The following is a 19,777-nucleotide window of genomic DNA, read 5'->3' on the forward strand; positions in this document are numbered from 1 at the left end:
TGATACCTCATAAACTCCCGTCCGGCATCCTTAGAGTGATAGCAGGAATGTAAATATTACAATTCCTATATCGCGCGAGTGACAGGAAATCACTCGACTTTTACCGGTCCTATAAGCAGAGCAGCTAGTCGAACTCAAGTTCTAGTGTTTAATACATTGGTTCCTAGAACAATGCAACTAAGGTTTCCAAACAACTCCTAAGAACCTAATGCATAAAGATATATAAATAACATAGGTTGCAGTGTAATAAAGTAGGGGTTATGTCCGGGGCTTGCCTTTACTGGTGGGGCTGAAGTCAGTAAAGTTAAGATCTTCCGAACTTTGGTTCGGGGCTTCCGATAATTCCGCGACGAAGTTCCCGGGGTCTTCAGAATAACCTCCTTCTAATTCCGGGATTAGCTGGTAATTTCCATTGGCGAGAGTGGTCGAATCTATATGATATGCAAGATGGAGTTCAATGAATGCATACTCTCATTTCAATTCACAATAAAGTTGCAATCTAAATAAAAGAACATTACATTTCGACAAACAACCTAACTACCCTGTACTGAGCAGTCATTTATCGAGTATTAACTAAACTAACTAGTCTCGTTAGGCAACAGGGGGTTTACCCTAAACATTTATACTAACTTCATTAGGTAGCATGTTCAGTTATTTAATTAGTTGGTGTATAGATCTTGATCTTAACCGATGAGGATGCATCAGGTTTAGTCGATAGACGTGCTTTGGTCGGGCCTAACAGAGACGTGTCTACTGTGCGATCTTACTGATCCAAGGTTGTGTACTTTGGTCTGGGTAGCCGATTGACAGGTGCACTGGCTTTCTATTTGATCGATGAAAACATCGATCACTTTAGTAGAGGGATGTTTCCTAAAGCGGCTGTGTCCTAACTAATCTGGGTGAGCACTGGCGTACTTAACTGACCGCGTGCGTATCAGCATAGCGGATCCATGCTTTAGCAAAACTAGTCGATCAGTGATTTGACCTTCTAGCTGATTTAGTATATCGGCACATTCGCCGATTTATACATCGTGTAGAATTAGTCGAGTGATGTATCGGCATAGTTAGTTGACTACTGTGAGTAACTAGTCGATGGTGTATTGATAGATTAGTCGAACTATGTAACCGTACGGTCTGTGTCTCAGCGTATTTAGCCGATTGGTGGATCAGCTGTGTAGCCGGTTTTCATCCTATATCTACTGGGGCATATCAGCTGTGTAGCTGATTGTCCTATTCTGCACTGGTTGTGCCTAACTAAGATGTGCTTAAGTGTTATCTTAGGTAACTAGATGTGGTTACATCGGCTGGATTACGCCAACACAACAATTGAGTGCCGTACAGCCGATGGGATTATCTAAGTTAGACCTATTTCAAGAATTAAGTGTAACAGAACACTAATATTAAACTAGACTGGTGAGACCATAAGTGTAGACTTAGACTAAAAAGGATGTGGTTGAGGGTATGTAACCGGTAAGCATATAGCCGATTTCTCAGCCGATAAATCGGCTGATAACAGTGTGTGGACAAGGATGGGAAAACTAAGGATTGACCGGCCATATTTGACCGCTATGGGAAACAACTGAAATCAGCTTGGATTAGCCCTAAGCAAGAATCCTAAGATCTAGCGTGAAAACTTAGATAAATCGGTTATTTAACAAAGGTTCACACCTAGCCGATTCACACTTTAATTCGACAGAGTACTTAGTCGATAGGTGTGGCCATCGGCTAGCCATAATTTACAGGGCATCAGCATCGGTTGCCGATTGTGTGCGTATTGGCTATTTCAGAAGGCTGTCTACAGTGCTGATCGGATCTGGCCGATCTGGTGGGAATCGGCTGTCAGCCGATTATCAGGTGCTGAACCGGCTGCGTTCAGCCGATTGGTTGATTTGACATCGGTGGTACTGTGCCGGTGTATTTATCAGTTGCTTTTAGCTGATAATGTGGGCATCGTCGGATCTAGTCCGTGAGTGCATCGGCTCTTGCCAAAATGTGTTAAGACATCAACTAGTCTTCCGATTTGGGTTTTCTATATCGGCTATATCGTGCCGATTAAATGCTTGAAGTGTTAACTTAAACAACTATTTGTGCACAACAGCTCGACTACTTTTCGGCAAGATTAGCCGATAGGTATGTAGTCGATAAGTGTATTCTAAAGGTATGTGATCGATAAAGGCCGGGATGTGCTGATCGGGATATGCCGATTGGGGTATAGCCGATCGGAAGGTGCCGATCAGGTGTAGTCGATCGGAGTGTGCCGATCGGATGTGTTGATCTGGGTGTGCTGATTGAGGGGTGCCGATTAGGCATGTGCCAATTTGGGTTATAGCTTACAGAAAAGGTCCTAGCAAGATTAAAATCTACAAACAAACATTTCATCAATACAACACAAAGGCACTTAAATTCCATAGCTAAAAAGCAGGAAAAGACTTGAAGATTTTTACACAAGGCTAAACACGAGGTACACAAGCTATATTTCAAAAATTAGCTGCAATCCAAAAGGTTAACACTCAAAAACTCATGGTACAAAAAGGAAACCTAAGCTTTGAATCATTTACATTCAATTCATGAGTATAGCATTGATTTAAAAATTAACTTCCAATTTGAATGTGAAGCTTGGATAATTAAGGTATAATGTGTTGAAAATTTTAAACACAGATCAATTGTATACCTAAAAGATTTTGATCAAAAGATCTAATTAGATAAACTTTACCGAATAGACTAGACTTAGCTAATTCTACTATAAAATAAATTGAATTGATTAACTTAAAAGAATTTAAGTTACAAAACAAAATTAGATTTGAAAATTCCACATCAATTCATACTTAATCCATAAAAATTGTATAACAAAAATCATGATCTACAAAGTTAATACGTAGGAGCTATGAATTTTACACTCTTATCTTGGATTTAACATAGATTCAAAAATATTTAGTTTCATATCCAACTTACTTAATAGAAGTTGTAGAGCTCAAAATCTAGTTTCTAACAAAACTGGTTTTGTAATTTTTGGAATTTCCTACAATTTTCTATTAAATTTATAAGCCAGCAACACAGCTCACATGAAATAACAAAAACTCTTACCCAGAGGTCCTCAAATAATACTGTTTCTATGGGTCTAGAACTTGCGGAAAACCCCCTGAGCTCGTTCAAATTGTCGCACGAGGTCCTTCATCTGCAATTGGAACAGAGGAAACGCTTGGGGAAAAAAATGGAGCTCAGGAACGCGAGCTGCTCCGGCCGTGCGCACTGCTGCTCCACCACCGCGCCAAACCGCTGCTGTCCGCGCGCCTGACCGCCCAGCACCGCTTCCTGCTCGCCCGCAAGCCAGCACCCCGCACGCGCCCACACGCTCGAGCTGCGGCCGCACCCACCGCGCCACGCACTTCCTCCTCCTGGGCCGCGCTCGCCCCCGCCTGCCTCCAGCGCAGCGCCGAGCCGCCTGCCTGCGCGCGCCTGCACACGCACCGCTCGGGTCCGCCAGCACCTGCCGCGGCCCACGCCCGCCGAGCCGCCGCGTAGCTGCGCCGCGCGCGCCCCGCGTGGGGCCGCCTGTGCTGGCGCCCGCGGCTGCCCAGCGCCGCACCAGCGCCCGCAAGCCACCGAGCGCCTGCCGCCTGCGTGCGTCGCGCCGCCTGGCGCCTGGAGCTGGCTCACCCGCTGTCGCCCGGGGCAGGAGCGCCCCTGGCCTGCTGCTGGGACGGAGCAGAAGGGGAGAGGAAAGGAGCAGGGAGGGAGAGGATAAGGCCAGGAGGGGCGGCAGGGAATTAAATCAGTGCTAGAGTTGGACGACGCGTGGTAATTTGGCAGCAGGAGGTGGCACCGTTGGAGAAACAGCGGTGAACCGCAGTTCAGACGAGCAGAGAAGCGCCAGAGGAGGAAGACAAAGGGAATTTCCTGAGGACTTATTTGTAATTTTAGAAAATTGTAGAGACCTCTTGGTAAAAACAAATTTAACCACTGTTATAGGGCTCAAACATAAATGTGATCAAAATGAAAGTTGTACAACTTTTCGAACTCTACAACTTTGTTTTAGGGTTTGATCTCCAAAACTTAAAATATGAAGTTTTATTTTAAGACTTGGACTAAACTTGAATTTTATAAAATCTTTGTCATTGTTAGTGTAAATTACATATAACCTTGGACCTTTTTGCAAGATGCTATGTAAGTCATAATTGCTTACATTATTACCTTTTTACTTCTAGTAATTTTGGAAAGTTACTTTTGTAAATCACCTATTTTGCATAAAAGGACTTGTTCTTTTATAAAATTACATAAATACCCTTATTGTTACAACTTTACCCAAAATTTTTACACAATTTAACTCCTACATTTCTAATGCAACTGTTGGGTAAATATATATATATATATATATATATATTTACAAGACATAGAGTAAAATATATTTACCAAACTACCCTTTACTTAATTTGAGGTTACCTCTTATCAAATTACATTTTGCAAAAACAACCCTAGTTTTTCCATAATTACGAAAATACCCTTTTTACTTAAGATTTTCAAGAACTTCATACAAACACACAAAAGTTTTACACTAACAAGCATACACTTCACACTATCAAAATATAAGTCTAACATTACGATTACACGAACTATCACAAGGGTCATGCGCTGTATCATGACCTGTGATTTACCCTGTCTGTTTTGATAAAAGTTTTAAGGTTGAAATGTGTGGTAGTGGTGGCTAAGCTTTTGAAAGTACTAGCCACATGCCGCGAAATATGGTAAGCGGTAAGCCTAGTACCCGAATGGCCCGGCAAGTGGACTTGTCTCCACCACTCGACTTTTATTTTATGTTTACACGCACCGACGTGTGGGAGTACGTTCTGCATGGCAGACATGAATACGGGTTTTGTAGTCGCGCTACAGACGTATGTCCTGCACAAGTGATGTGCGTACGGTCCTGCAGTCGCTTGTGGTGGCCCTGATCCATACCCGGAATATGAGGGAAACGGTTGCTTCGGAACGCCCTGTTGGTTTTCCAAGCGTGTGTGTTAGGTTTGCCTTGCAAGGTCAAATTCGATTCGGATCGTCCGCCTCTCACGAGGATTGAGACTGCTTATTCCTTCTGCCACATCGAGTAAAAGGTGAAATTATTGAGAGCATAATCTTGGTGAATGATAATCTCTATCTTACTTGTTTAGTATAGGTGCTTACCTAGAATGGCTAATCAAACTAGAATCTGAAAACTAAAACTTGAAAATAGTTTATACTCTCTGTTGCTTTTCAGCTAAAAATAAACTCAGAGCCCCATATAGTACCCTCATGAGTCTAGTTATGGGCTAAAGTATACCCAAATCCCGGGTAAGCCTTGCTGAGTACTAGATTACTCAGCCTTGCCATCATCTGTTTCAGGTATGACCTTCGAGAATCCCACGGACAACCTTGTGTGACCAACGTCCATTCCTTATGGCTGGTCCGTGGAGTGGGACCCGTCCCCGGCCGGCAGTGACCCTCCGGAGTGACACCAGGCCTGGGCTAAGCTTGGTGTTCGCCTTCGCGATGTGTGTAGTCGCGTAAAACTTTTTCTTCCGCTGTGAGTTTGGACAAGCTGTTATGCTTGTCGGTTTGAACATGGTTTGTATAAATTTACTTATCTTTGAACTCGGTTTGTAATAATGTAAGTAAGGCTGTAACTTAAAAGTTGTTGAGCTATTCTGTGATGTGAACTCGCCTTCGCGCGAGGTAAACCTGCTTCGGTCCTGTTGAACCGTGGTTGTATCGGGCGGAGACCCAACAGACCAAAGGATTGTTCCGTTTGAAGTGCGTTAAGCTGATTGCAGTTGCACGACGGTCGATAGCGCACTTGAGCCGGAATAATTCAGGCGGTTCTGCCACAACCACCCAGGAAAACAGTGCAACCACAATACTTTATGGCTCTGGTCTTGGCTAATTAATTAGAAACTTTAGCTTATGATGATCTTACCGAATGGGCAAGAGGGGTTGCATCATTGGGGTATAGCTCGGTCCTCTTGAGGCTTTATGATATGTGGTCCTTGGCTAAGGCACTTCCTCGTTAGGGAGGGTTATGACCGCTTTGACTTGAAACCTTAGCGGATTGTCATAAGTTAGGGAATCTTTGTAAAGGCCTCGTAGTGAATCCCTGCCACTCACCTCGGAAGTGTTTAAGGGCTTTGCAAATCCGGGCGTTAAAGGAAACATGACTTGTGGGTAAAGTGTACAACCTCTGCAGAGTGAAAACTGATATATCAGCCGTGCTCATGGTTAAGAGCGGCTTGAACCCTCACATGATAATTGAACTTAAGGATGATCTAAATCAATGTTATTTATTTTTGTTGTTGTTATGTATCTCTGTTATTTATTTTAAGGGTTGGTATATACTTACACTTAGCTAATGCTCGTTGAATAAAACTTGGTCAACTAAAAATCCTTATCACAGTCAAACCATGTCAGCTATTCCTTGAATTTAGCTTTGCATTTCATATAATTTACTCCACTTGCTGAGTACCAACCATAAGTGTACTCATGCTTTCTTTATTAAAACCAATGCTGCTCAGAATAAGATAATTGTCCGGAGTTCCCTGAAAATCTTGAGGAGTTCTAGGCGCATGTCTCCCAGTCATCTGCCTGTGAAGTTGAAGTCCGCTGCTAGTTATAAACGTTTATTTATTCGCTTAAGATTAAGACTTTCGGTCATGTAATAAAGTACTATAATACTCTATTTTGTTATGAGATTGTTTCAGGTATACACCTGTATCATCTCTCATATATCTGGAACTTGATCCTTGTGCACATATGAGATGCATTTGGTTCGTTTCCAAAATCGGGTGTGAGAGTATACAATTTTTTGTTGGCTCATATCATGATTATGCTGATTTTGATGTTGTTCCTATGCAAGCATCCTCTCTTTTGTTAGGTCGACCATGGAAATTTGATAATGATGCTTCACACCATGGTAGAACTAATACATATAGTTTCATGCATAAGGATAAGAAGATTACTTTGCTTCCTTTATGGCCAGCTGATATTAGGAAACATAATAAAGAGCTTGCTGCAAATGCTAAGAATAACCCTCCTAGCGATGACTCTACTGATGTTCAACATAATGGAATTAAATTGAAAGGAGGTGCTTTATTGTTACTAGATCTGCTGCTGCTGTGATAATCCTGATGCTCCTTGCTATACTATGCTTTGTTGAGATATGTGTGTTATTTCCAATGATCCGATGTCTCGTACTTTGCATCCTGCTATCCCTAACCTTTTGCAGGAGTTTGATGATGGGATGGAGTCGAGGATGACTCCAATTCAAGAAGGGGAGGATGATAAGGATATCACCATGCTGGACATGCACGAGCCGGCCTCATCACCAAGCTACAAGTCGTCGCCAACTTGGACTGCGAGTTCGGTTCGGTTTCAGCCAACCACCCTGCACCAAGAACAGCGATATCTCCCTCATACGGCGTCCAAATAAGGCGTTCTTGGATGCGTTGGAAACCTAACGATGAGGCACTTCTTTTGGTTCTGGTCCTAGCTCCAGAAGCCTTGTAGATCATTCTGTGTGAATATGACAAGGTGCTGCATTACCAGTTTTGGGCCTTTTCAGGCCTTGTATCATGTCGGGCCTTAAGCCCAAGTTGTCGGCACCCCCCCTGGCCACCCCAACCCCAGTATGTCCCGCTTTGCATAAAAACTCAGTAGCCACCGCCGTTTATGGTTGGGTTTTGTTTAGTTCTAGTTTTCTATCAAGAAACTAAGATTGATCATTGTAACTGTGGCGACAAGTCCTTTTATTCTGATCCAAGGCCCCTGTTCTTGTTGTCCTCGACTGTGGCGATTAGTCCTTTTGAACCGAGTGCTTGAACCCCTCTTGTGATTTACTTCAACTATATTTGCAATTGTCAGATTGCGAGTTTATACCTTCTTGCTTGTGTCCTTCGATTCGCTTGCAGGAAAAGCCTTCTCGGCGAGGTCAATCAAGTTGTGCTTGGTTGATAACCAACGGAGCAATGGTGTAGCGGTTGCAGGGTTTAAATCTTGCTGATTTGAAGCCGGATCATCAACATCGAGTCCTCCACCAATCGAACTTGTCCTACCTCTCGAAGGTGCAAGGAACACAAAGTTTAGACAAGTTCGGACCGCCGAGAGCGTCATACCCTACATCCTATATGGTTTGTATTGCCTTAGGTGGTGATCAGGTGATCTAATCTTTGGAGAGGGTCCTTGTCCACCATTATTTAGTCTGGGGGACAGGGTTATATGGAAGTCTTAATCGGATACGAGCCCAAAAGTCCTACCCGAGTACTTTTTGGGTAGTTTTCTACTGTCTCCGACTAATTTTACTACTGTATGAGTAGTTGTACTACGCTACAAGTAGTTACAACTGGTATAGGGTATGGGCCATATCCCACCCCTTATCCTGTAAGATGTAGGCCATGTGCGCAGTCCCGTGGGCCCGGGTCTGGCACGCCGGGCAACCTGACCCTTTTGAAGGCCTTGACGAACGTGGTTATTTCTGGCTTCAAGCAAGGAAAGCCTAAGATAGTAGATGGCAAGCCAAATTTGACCAACCCGAGACCGAATCGGTGGCAAAAAAAAGTATGAACTTACCGAGCTTCAGAAGCAAGGAAAGTTCAAAGCCAAGAGGGACAAGGATGTGCTAAGTACAGCCATTGGGCCCAAAGAGCATGGAGGCCACGTCAAAGGCATGTCCTCTAAGTTGACTATCAAGGATGGGTTCCAGCAGGACCGGACTAGCTACAAGAGGCATGACCGCTACAAGGAAGAAATGAAAGAAGTGGCAGAGAAAGAACTAGAAGCTAAGTTTAAGGAATTTTTCCTTGCACAAATGGCGGAGCAACAGCAGTCCAGGCTATTATGGATTACCCCTGCCGTAAGAGGTGGGGCAACAACAGATGGTGACGATGGCCCCCTCCGGTATTGGCCCAAGCGAATACGGCATGTGCTCAGAGCAGTGTCGCCTCTACCACAGCACAATCATACCCGGTAGATTGCATAACAAGTACTACTCCCTGCTTGTTGCTCTATCCAATTGGCAGAGCTAGGAAGACAAAAGAAGTTGCGAAGGCCCAGGTGGATCCGGTTGGGGGGTTTTTTGAGGGAAAACCGATCCCGCCTCTATATGCATGCGTACAAGTGGAACAACTCTTGAAAGCAAGCTATGAGGACAACGAGATAGATATCCCCACTGCAGATGGGAAGAATTACCTTGGAGAATGCATCGGCAGTCTCATTCTGTGGCATAAATGAGATATTGTACTGCTTGGTCCACAACCTGCGGCTACTCCGGATTGTACCTCGCCAGCACCACAACAACATCAATAGGGGGCAGCATTAGAGCATACTCTACCGGCTCTGCCATCTCTACCGGCCCTGCCATCACCACCACAACAAGAGGCATCACCACCGGATCCACCATCAGGAGAGCGCACATCACCACTAGCCCTACTATCACCACCGGCTCTAGCATCACCACCCCTACGAGAACCATCACGAACAGCTGATCCGGTTGCAAGATCAGGAGAGCATACTCCATAAAATCAGCCAGCACCATCAGCACCAACTCTGATTGCCCAACACGAGAGCATACTCCACCGGCTCCGCCAACATCTCCGCCAGCACCACCACAACAACAGCCGCCATAGTTGCTGCACCGAGTGATACGTGCTTACGGGGCCCAGAAGGACGGCAAAGAGATTACAGATATATGGCACACAGCAAACAACGCAAACAAGTCAAAGGCTAAGTCAAAAGCTAAGTCAAAGGATGATTCCAATTCTACTGCCAGCAGACAACGAGGCTTTTTCTTGCCCCGCACTGACACAGACTTCAAACTAGATGTTGGGGTTGATACACTTCCAGACTTACCGGATTGTCCTAAAATATTTGAGTACGGTAAGGCATTGCTACCCAACTGAGCAATCACAACGGTTCGAAGTGAAATGCAGAGGATGCATAATTGGTACCCAAGGGCATGTAAACTTGGGCTCCATAGCCTATGTGTTCTGTACCATCCGCAAGTATTTGGACTCCAAGGTATTGGCATCACGGATATCTTGTTCAATTTTTGAGACATCCACAACATCTTCCACCTCGATGAGCTAGACATCGAAATGGTTAGACTCTGGTGCATGTAAGTGCCTCATCGATACTAATATGTTGTATGCTATGGACTTAATTACTATATATGCATATATAATTAATTGTAATTCATTCTATTCCACTGGATGCAAATAAATGATGCCATTGTGGTACCTAAAAGGATCAGGTATCTTGATCCTACATCTATTTGCGAGACCAGGCACGCCGAGCCAAGTAGGTGGCTGGACAACGATGAGGCACTCGAAGTATGAAATGCTCGAGGCGAAAGCAGAGGCACGAAATCAATGTCACAGAATTAGCATGAAAAGGGTTGCGGACTACATAGGTGTTATGATGGTACAATGGCAAGACGAGGCCGATACCATATTTGCACCATACCACATCAAGTCTATTTTCAATCTCATGTTACAATATACCCTAGCTCCGATCCATGGCTAAAAAACGTATATAATATTTTTTGTAGAAATAACTGGATTGCTTTTATGCTACAACCAAAGCAAGGAAGAGACGTTGTATTGGACTCAATGGATATGCCAAAGAGTAGATATAGAGAATTCTTATACATTCTCAATATGTAAGCGAATTTCTTATCTTCCATACCTACATCATGCATGCTAATTTTTCCATAAAAGTATACATTTATAAACTAACTTTTGATTGCTTTTTTTTAAAACAGGGCTTACGTGTAGTACATTAGTTAAGGAGGTGCTCACCCCCCAATAGAATAAAAGAAAGGACTCTACGCACAAACTTTCCGTGCCACAAGCAACCTGCTGGTAGTGTGTACTGCGGTTATTACATGTGCGAGCATATGAGTGTGCAAGGGAGATACACAACTGATTCTGAAGGAGTAAGGGACTACTCTTTATTATGGATAGATATATATGTGTATATTATTTTGGCATCTATGTAATTGCTTAATTTTTGCGCGGATTCATTAATTGCAGATTCACCCAAGAAATAACAAGGGGCAACTCTATGATAGAGAACTTATGGAAGTAGTAGCTGATTTATGACATTTCATTATGCATGAGATGGTCCATCCAATGGGCATATTTTTTGTGAAAGACGGGGAATTAGCAACGAACTCTAAATATATTGGTCTTCGTGACTGGACGAACCCGCAGCATTGTGCCTCCTCAAGTAGCATTGGAAACTAGGCAAAAAACATGTATTGGATCAGCACCATTAATGATGTACTTTAATGTTGCACTGTAATAATAATATATACTACTATGTATGTATACGATTTATCTTCGTATGTATAATTATTTATATACATGAAACATATTACATATAATCACTACGAGATTCAATCGCACACTAGTTTGATAGGCCAAAATTAACAGGAAATGTAATTTTAAAATGTAGCGGGAAACAGATTTGAAAAAATTAAATTCAAATAATTAAAATTTGAGGTGGGAAACTTATTTTCATGGGCGGGTCATGCCCTAACCCACTCCTGGAAATTATTTTTTAGAGGCGGGTGAGCTCATGACCCGCCCCTAAAAAGAACATCTCCGCGGGTGAGCTCATGACCCCCCTAAAAAGAACATCTTCAGGGGCCGGTCATGGGCTCACCTAACCATGAAAATGGATTTCCATTAGAGCATAACCCACCCCTAGAAATCGGTTTTTATGGGCGGTTTTGGTATCCGCCCTTGCAAACAGCTATTTTTAGCTGCGAGAAACAGGGACGGGTACTGTAGCCGTCCCTACAAATAGGTTTCTACCCGCCTTTAAAAGTATTTTCTTAGTAGTGGTTCATCTAAGCCGGTTTTCTCTCTCCTCTCCCCTCCCTCTCACGGAGCCAGTGGAGCTACATTTGGAAGGGGAGAGGAGAGAGAAAACCGGCTCCGATGAACAGTGCTTTGCCAGGAGGAGCCGGAGCTGGCCGGAGCCCTCCCAAACGGGCTCTCAATAAACCTTGAAGCACATAATCCAGTATAGTACATCATGCATTCTGCCTCTATCATTGTAAAATCAAGCCTAGGAATATTGGTATACTTGTTGCTTCAACTGTACAGATCAAAACTACACACATAATTACAAATACGTTCCAGAAGAGCTGGCCACTAGTTACAGCCCGGTGCGCACCACAGCTGCTGCTACTCATCAGAGAATAGCATCTTCCAGCGGGACTGTCCAGAAAAAATTCCCAAGTGAATCCATGAACTCATGGTTCTGAATAAATATTAAGATGTAAGTCACAACTTGAACATCAAATCGGATCACCAATTGAGCGACAACGCACTTGTAGGCTGCAGAAGGCATTTGTCAGGCTGCCGAACTATGTATATTTGATCTCCCAAACTGTTCTCTCCGTACGCATCCTGGTTACGGTGCCATGTCCACAAGGCATATGTTGAATTCACAACCTGTATGCATATACCCACCCACACATTGTATCTGTGAGAAGTCAAAGATTACAAAGTGTGTCATAGAATACAACAACTGAAGTTGCTTGTGCACATCAACTCATGATCATGATCAAAGCAATAATGCATATGCAGTAAGCGTGGCATGACTGAAGTTGCATGAAGAAGAAAACGACAGTTGACAGAATAATGTTAAGTTCAATGAGTAACCTCTAGGATCCCATGACCAAAACTGCTCTCCCTGTACGCACTCCATTCTGGCTGTCGGTCCCAACAAAATTTGCCCTTGGCAGGACCTGAAGTGAAGTTCAGATGGCAGACCCCACCAAATTCAGGGTGGTTATCACCCGGTGAGGGGCACTTCCCAGGGTCATCTGCATGATCAATGTCAATTTTCTCAATGTTTCCGCCATCTCCAATGGTGATGTAAACCGGGCCACAGGGATCCAATGTGTAGTTGAACACTCGATTCATCCTTTCATACGCATGTACCTTTAGCATCAGAATGTAGAATCAAAGATCACAGTTACCTCAAGTAAAATCAAGAATTCAATAATCTAGATGGGTAAATATTAACTATAAGTACTGTTTTTGAGGGGGTAACTATAAATACTGTAAGCAGAGCATCTCACTAAATCTTGGGGTTATTCTTAAAATAGCTATAATGCAGCTTCTAGTGGAAACGGGAAACAATTAATGCTACATGACATGAAACCAAACATTAAGGATATAGGTTTTCTGATGGTACTGGCAAACATCCGATTTCCAGTATAGTAAGTTGCATTGACAGTCTTGATTCTGAAACAGCAGAATGACATATGAATCAAACCTTTGAAGATGGATATGCTTACATGTCCTGATAATACTATGTCAACACGATGTCGGTACAAGAGATCTTCCATTTCTTGCCTCATGCACTCGAATTCCTGGTAGTGAGAAGAATAGCTGTTATACCAAGGTGAATGCCAAGCAGCGACAACCCAAGGGGTAACTCTGCGATCAACCCTCTGCAAATCCTTCTCCAACCATGAGTACTGAGCTCCTGCACACAATGCACATACCAAAATGTTACATTGTCAGCAGTAGACAAATTGGGAACTTCCCTCCATGGGGTCTGATAGTACATTGCTTGTATTTGTATACTTGATATACTATTATTGAGCAACAATCAAATGGGAATGAAATGGTAGTGAATGAATTGTTACCTGTGCGGTTGTAGTCCACGTACGCACCGAGCATGATAAAATGGATGCCACCAGCGTTGAAGGAGTAGTAAAATTTGGTGTTGGATCCAGACTCCTTGGATGGAACAGCGAATCGCGCCAAGTATGATGCAAATGTCACCTCGCCGCCATGCCCCTGTGGTTCAATCTCATGGTTCCCCTCTATCACCATCAGTGGAATCTTCGATGTAATCGGCTCCATGAATCTAAACCAATGCAGGCATAAGCAATGTAATAAACTAATAACCATAAAAAAGGACCACAGGAGCTACTTTTTCGCACATAGAACAACAGAATGACAACTAATCGATTAACAAATGCAGTTGATCCAAGAATCGAAGCAGTTCGTCGATTAAGAAATTAATTTGGGATTGATTCAAGAAACGAACTAGTCACCTTCCCCATCCATCCCATCTTGGCTGGTAGGACTCCCGGATCGGGGCATCGGGGAAGGAGCAGGAGAAGCAGGGGAACCCCTTGCCGCCGGTGGTGCGGTACTGATTGGCGTAGGTCATGTCCCCGACCATGAGGACCAGAGAGGGGTCGTTCTGGGCCAGGTGGTCGACGGTGGCGGTCGAGTTCCCGGTGAGGCCCAGGTCGCCGACCACGGCGACGCGGCGCGGGTAGGAGCCAGTGCCGGCGGCGGGAAGCGTGGTGAAGGAGCGCTCGTCGCTGAGGCCGCCGGGGAGGCTGCTGTCGCCGCAGCGGTAGTAGTAGCGCGTGGCCGGGCGCAGGCCGCGGAGGCGGACGTGGTGGATAGCGCCGGAGGTGTAGTTGAGCAGGCCCGGGTACGGGTACAGCTGGCTGTACACCTCGGCGGACCCCGTGGCCACGTGCGGGTAGGAGTCGGCGGCGGCGGTGCTGCACTCGCCGTACCAGACCTCGCTGCGGACGGCGGCGGGGTCGAGCGGGGTGAGGTCGGAGCCGACCTGCGCGCGGCCCGTGACCCATGAGACCCAGAGCGAGCCGGCGTCGGCGGAGGCGGCGAGCGCGATCTGCTCGGGCGCCGGGGGCCGCGCGCGGGGCGCGAGGCACGGGTCCGTGAGCGGGACGTCGTCGCTGCCCCGCCGCAGCGCGCGGTCGAACGCGCGCGTCGCCGGCGGGAACGGCCCGTCCAGCGTCGTCGGGATGCCGGCGGCCTCGGCGAGGAGGAGCGCGAGGCATGACGGCACGAGCAGCGACAGCGGGAGGGCGAGGCGGCGACGGCAGTGCCGGCGGCCGGCGGCGGCGGTGCTGGGGGTAGCGGGCGACGCCATGGCCGTGGGCAACACAGCACAGCACGCGCACGCCACTGATCGCGCGGCTGCTCCGCTGCCTGTGGCACGTATCATTTGGGCAGCGGATATTTCGGTGGATATTCTCGCTCGGAATCAATTGCTCGCGTTCTTTATAATAAGAAAAGAAAATGGCGAACTGGAGCAAACGTGGCGGCAGGTGGTTGCGAACTACCTGCCGTCGTGGTTGCGACGTTGGATTCAGACTGCCAGTAGTTTGCTTGAGGCCCGACGACGTCAACGATATGAGTCTCTGTCAACCAATCGCTATACACGCTACATACGTAGTGAGAAGCAGCTGACACGCTGGGAGAAGGATAGTGTGCCCATAGTACGCGAAAGGTGGTAGAGGCATCTTCCTTCAGACAGTGCAAAGTGTAACCTACTCAAATCCATTGCTGTCCCGACTATGGAGTATGGACAGTGTTTAAACCGGCAGAGCAAGGCGATGTCCCGACTCCATTGCTGTAACACCTGCAGCACGCTTACGCAGATATCTCTATATCATGCAAATGAGCACGTTAATTGTGTTTAAAGCTTGGCTGTCAGGATTTTAGGTGAAAATGGTTGAAAGATTATCAAATCTCTTTGTTTTCCAATTTGTTTTCTTCGAACTGGAGATGAATACGACAATGATGCTACGGGAAAACAGAACCGGATGTGTCGGATCGGAAACGTATCGGTATCAGGCAGGAACAGATAATTTTTCATATCATTATCAACCATGAAACAACGTCCTAAGAACAGGGTGAATGTAATACTCAAGGCAGTTGTTAGAGCTCACGGCTGGGATGTTCACACAGTGCATAAACGCGTTCAAATGACGGCAGTGCTAACATAAGGACGTAAAGGAATACATACTATACGTACGTACATTAATAAGGGAAGTATAAGCTAGGAATACATACGTACACGTACGTTACATATAGAAATGTGTACAAGGGTTATATAATTCTAATTGTTATCATGCATATATGCAACATTTTGATGTAGGAGATTAGGCATTATAATATCTAAATTCCAGAAAAAGCCTCAAAGTTTTAGAAATATAGAAAATCCATATTTGCCCAAAGAGGTCCTTGCAATCTTCCACAAAAGACCATGAACTTTTATGAAATAGCAAACCAAGCCAAATACTTTAAAAATACCAAAATCAATAGCGTCGGTGTTTAACATCCAAGCCCACCGAGGAATACCCCGGGGTGGTGGATTGTAGGTGGGGTGTCGCCAAGATCAGAAACTCGAAGGTGCAAGGAACACGAAACTTTACACAGATTCGGGCCGCTGAGAGCGTAATACCCTACAACCTGTGTGGTGGTTTTATTATCTTAGATGATGTAGTTGGTGGTTGTTGCTTTGGAGGTTTCCTACCCGCCTCTACGTAGTCTGGGGGACAGGGTTACATGAAAGTCCTAGCCAAATACAAGCTCAGGAGTCCTACCCAAATACTACTCGTATAGTTTTCTTATATTCCGACTAGTTCTACTCCAGTACGAGTAGTTACAACTGGTGTAGGGCGTCGGCTATATCCCATCACGTATCCTAAAATATCTACGCCATATACGCCGTCCTGTGATCCTGGATCTAACATCCAAGGAAAAAAAATGCAATAGAGACACTATCCCAATTCTCGAATAGTTCTTTTCTTAAATTATTTTTAGTACGTCACCTCCATATTTGTTAATAGAATAAAATGTATTGTCGGTCCTCAAACTTTGCTAGCAGTGTCATCTAAGTTTCAAAATTTTTAAAATGCGCATTCAGATCTATAAACTTGCTAATCATATCGCAAATCACAATTGCTTAATCTAAATCCAAAAGTTATATAATTTGTTCGAATGCAAAATTATATACAAAACGCATACACGCAAAAAAGTATAAGAAATTTAGCTATATAAATATGTTTAAATACAACAGATCTGTATATACAAAAATGAAACTCATATGATGAATTTTATACAAAAAATAGGAACAAAAAGATAAATTTTGGAGGAAACATTGGAAAAAATATCCGGGCATAAAGTTTTGAAACAAAATTTTAGAGAAAATTTGGAAAATATAAGCGTTGAGCGAAAAAAACTCAAAAACAAAATTTGGTCCTACATGTAAGCTCCACATCAATAGGAACACTCCGGCTTTATAACTTAAAAATGGTGATTTGGACGTCACGTGATACAATTAGCAAGTTTGAGGATCTAAATGCGTATTTTGGAAGTTCGAAGGACCAAGATGACATTACAAGTCAAATTTGAGAACCGGTAGTGCATTTTACTAATAATACTACAGCACTGCTGTCGGTGTTTTTACCATCGGTCTACCTAGGGATACCCTAAGGTAGGTGATTATTTGGTGAGGGATCGCCGGATCTGGAACTTGAAGGTGAACGTAAGGACACAAGACACAAATTTAGACAGGTTCGGATAGCTAGAGTAGCGTAATACCCTACATCCTGTTTTGGGGTGTTGTATATTGCGCCCTGCGCTTGGGTGTTGAGTTGCCTATTGGCTGCTCTCTGTTGGTTCTCCGTTGGTTCTCCGCCTATCTAGGTATCCCTGCCCTCCTTTATATATCCCAGGGGACGGGATTCCTAGTAGGATTACAAGGTAGGAGTCCTAATAGGATTACAAGGTATGAGTCCTAATAAGATTACAGGGTATGAGTACTAATAGGATTACAGTGGAATCCTAGTAGGAATCAGACTTTTTTTTCCTCACGGGTAGCTTCCTTGTGGTACCCAAGGGATCTATCCCTGGCAAGCCCCTAAGCTCTTCATAGCCGAGTACTGCAGTCATTTCGAGTACTTCTGAAGTAGTCTTCGGCTTCTTCTAAAACTCCGTCTTGAAGATCTTCTTCGAGTACTTCCTTAGCTGCATCGAGGCTATGAGGTGCTCATGCCCCGAATAGCTTCAAGTCTTCTTTTGATAGGGTGCGATGGAAAATCACACTCCATATGGAGTAGCCCCCGAGCCTTAGGTTGAATCGAAGAATCAGGGTGAGGGTCATATTAGTCTTGAATCTTTCTTGCTTACTCTTCGAATATATTCAAAAAATAAGTAGTCCATGTATCCCGCAGCCCCCGAGCCTTGAATCCAAAACCCTTAGGTTCGGAAAAAGGATCCAAGAATCGTGGCATTGGTGTTATTCTGAAATTCTGAGAAAAACTCTTCGCCTTCTGCACAGTGAAATTGAGCCTCCCGCTGGTTTATTTAACCGTGCGATGACTTAGGGTTTCTTCTGCACTCTTAGTCTTCATATGAGTCGTCTTTGAGTAGTTTTGCGACATCCAGCCCTCGAGCTTACGAGCCAGGAGAGCCGAAGGAGCCATATCAAGTAGTGTGCATCGCCCAGCCCCCGAGTCTGGGAACTAGCGGAACTATGATGGCACGCCGTGCTGCTTGGAGGGTTGTTGCCGAAGCTTGATCTGAAAAAGACAATGCATACATTATGTAGCATAATACAAAGATACCAAGTAGTACTCAGTAATAATATGAAGACATCAAAATTTATTCGGTGTAAAAATTGCTGTGTTGAGCTCTTTTTTAGGCCATTTAAATCTCCCGAGTAGTCCACCCTTTACGTTCACCCGGTCCCAGTTTAGCCTTCACCCATAGCATGTATGAGTCGCCTAGATCTCTTGCCTTCGCTCGTACAGGACAGGTCGCTTAGGTCATGACTGGAGACTCGATGTTTCACGGATTAAGACATTTGCTACTCGAGTAGATTAGCGACCGTTAAGAGGAGACAACGAGCAGAAAGTAGTCGTCATGCGACAAAGAGGATGCGCAGTGCACAAAAGTAGTCGACGAAGTGCAGCTCTGGAGGGTTTCAATACCCATCGAGAGTCGTACACGGATAAGTAGTCGGTGAAGTGTAGCTCTGGAGGGTTTCATGTCCATCGAGAGATGTACGCGGATAAGTAGTCGGCGAAGTGTAGCTTTGGAGGGTTTCAATGCCCATCGAGAGACGTACACAGATAGGTAGTCGATCATGGTGTAGCCCCCGAGGGTTTCATGCCCGTCGAGAGGCGTACCCAAAAAGGTAGCCGATCTTGTGAAGAACAAGTCGGAAAAGGTATAAGTCACTTAGCTTGATTCGTGGACGAATATTGACGAAGCCGTGGAGCTCGTTGATGGAGTTGCGACGGTTTGTTGATGAAGCTCGACTAGTCGGAGTCGATTCCGACTAGTTTTCAAGTCGAGACGAGTAGTTGATGTAGTCGTTTCTATGAGTCTCGCCCTCGACTAGTTTCTAGTCGAGACGAGTGGTCGAAGTAGTCATTGGCGAGCCGCCGATCGTCCTCGCAAAGTCGAAGTGATCGCCGACGGGCTGCCGAGCCTTCTCGCGAAGTCGAAGTAGTCGAACTCGTCGCTGCTATATGTGGACATTGCGGCACAGGCTGAAGTTGAATCGGGTCGTCGAGGTCGGCGGCCGCGGTGCATCGACGTTGCAGCATGAGGTGAAGTCGAGCCGAGTAGTCGAGGTCGATGTAGCCGTTCGCTGAAGGATCCGATCTTGAACTTGATGAATCAATCCGCCGATGCATATATACGAAGTAGCAATCCGCCACCTTGAGTGGATTGATGTTGATGAAGAAGTCCTTCAAACTCGCCCAATGATTGCGACAATCGGCCCCACGGTGGGCGTCAGTTGCCGGTATTTTTACCGTCGGCCTACCTAGAGATACCCTAAGGTAGGTGATTATTTGGTGAGGGATCGCCGGATCTGAAACTTGAAGGTGAACGCAAGGACACAAGACACAAATTTAGACAGGTTTGGGCCGCTAGAGTAGCGTAATACCCTACGT

General features: G+C 44.9%; 1 protein-coding gene across 3 annotated transcripts; it reads right to left on the reverse strand.

Annotated features, from left to right (window-relative positions):
* Positions 1–11,989: 11,989 nt before the first annotated feature.
* Positions 11,990–15,054, reverse strand: LOC112898602 (purple acid phosphatase 23). 3 transcript variants are annotated; one of them, XM_025966954.1, is made up of 6 exons: positions 14,096–15,054; positions 13,682–13,905; positions 13,328–13,518; positions 12,687–12,968; positions 12,334–12,476; positions 11,990–12,239 (listed from the first exon to the last, which is right to left on the reverse strand). In XM_025966954.1, exons 1-6 carry the CDS (start codon positions 15,028–15,030, stop codon positions 12,071–12,073), a joined length of 1,944 nt encoding a protein of 647 aa, XP_025822739.1. In that variant the 5' UTR covers positions 15,031–15,054; the 3' UTR covers positions 11,990–12,070. The 3 variants fall into 3 exon arrangements, with proteins under 3 accessions (XP_025822739.1, XP_025822740.1, XP_025822741.1); XM_025966955.1 differs by having other exon boundaries at positions 12,072–12,239; positions 12,353–12,476; positions 14,096–15,053; XM_025966956.1 differs by having other exon boundaries at positions 12,098–12,239; positions 12,313–12,476.
* Between the last annotated feature and the right edge of the window lie 4,723 nt (positions 15,055–19,777).

The sequence above is a fragment of the Panicum hallii genome, chromosome 6, assembly GCF_002211085.1.
Source record: "Panicum hallii strain FIL2 chromosome 6, PHallii_v3.1, whole genome shotgun sequence".
In the NCBI taxonomy this organism is placed as follows: Eukaryota; Viridiplantae; Streptophyta; class Magnoliopsida; order Poales; family Poaceae; genus Panicum; species Panicum hallii.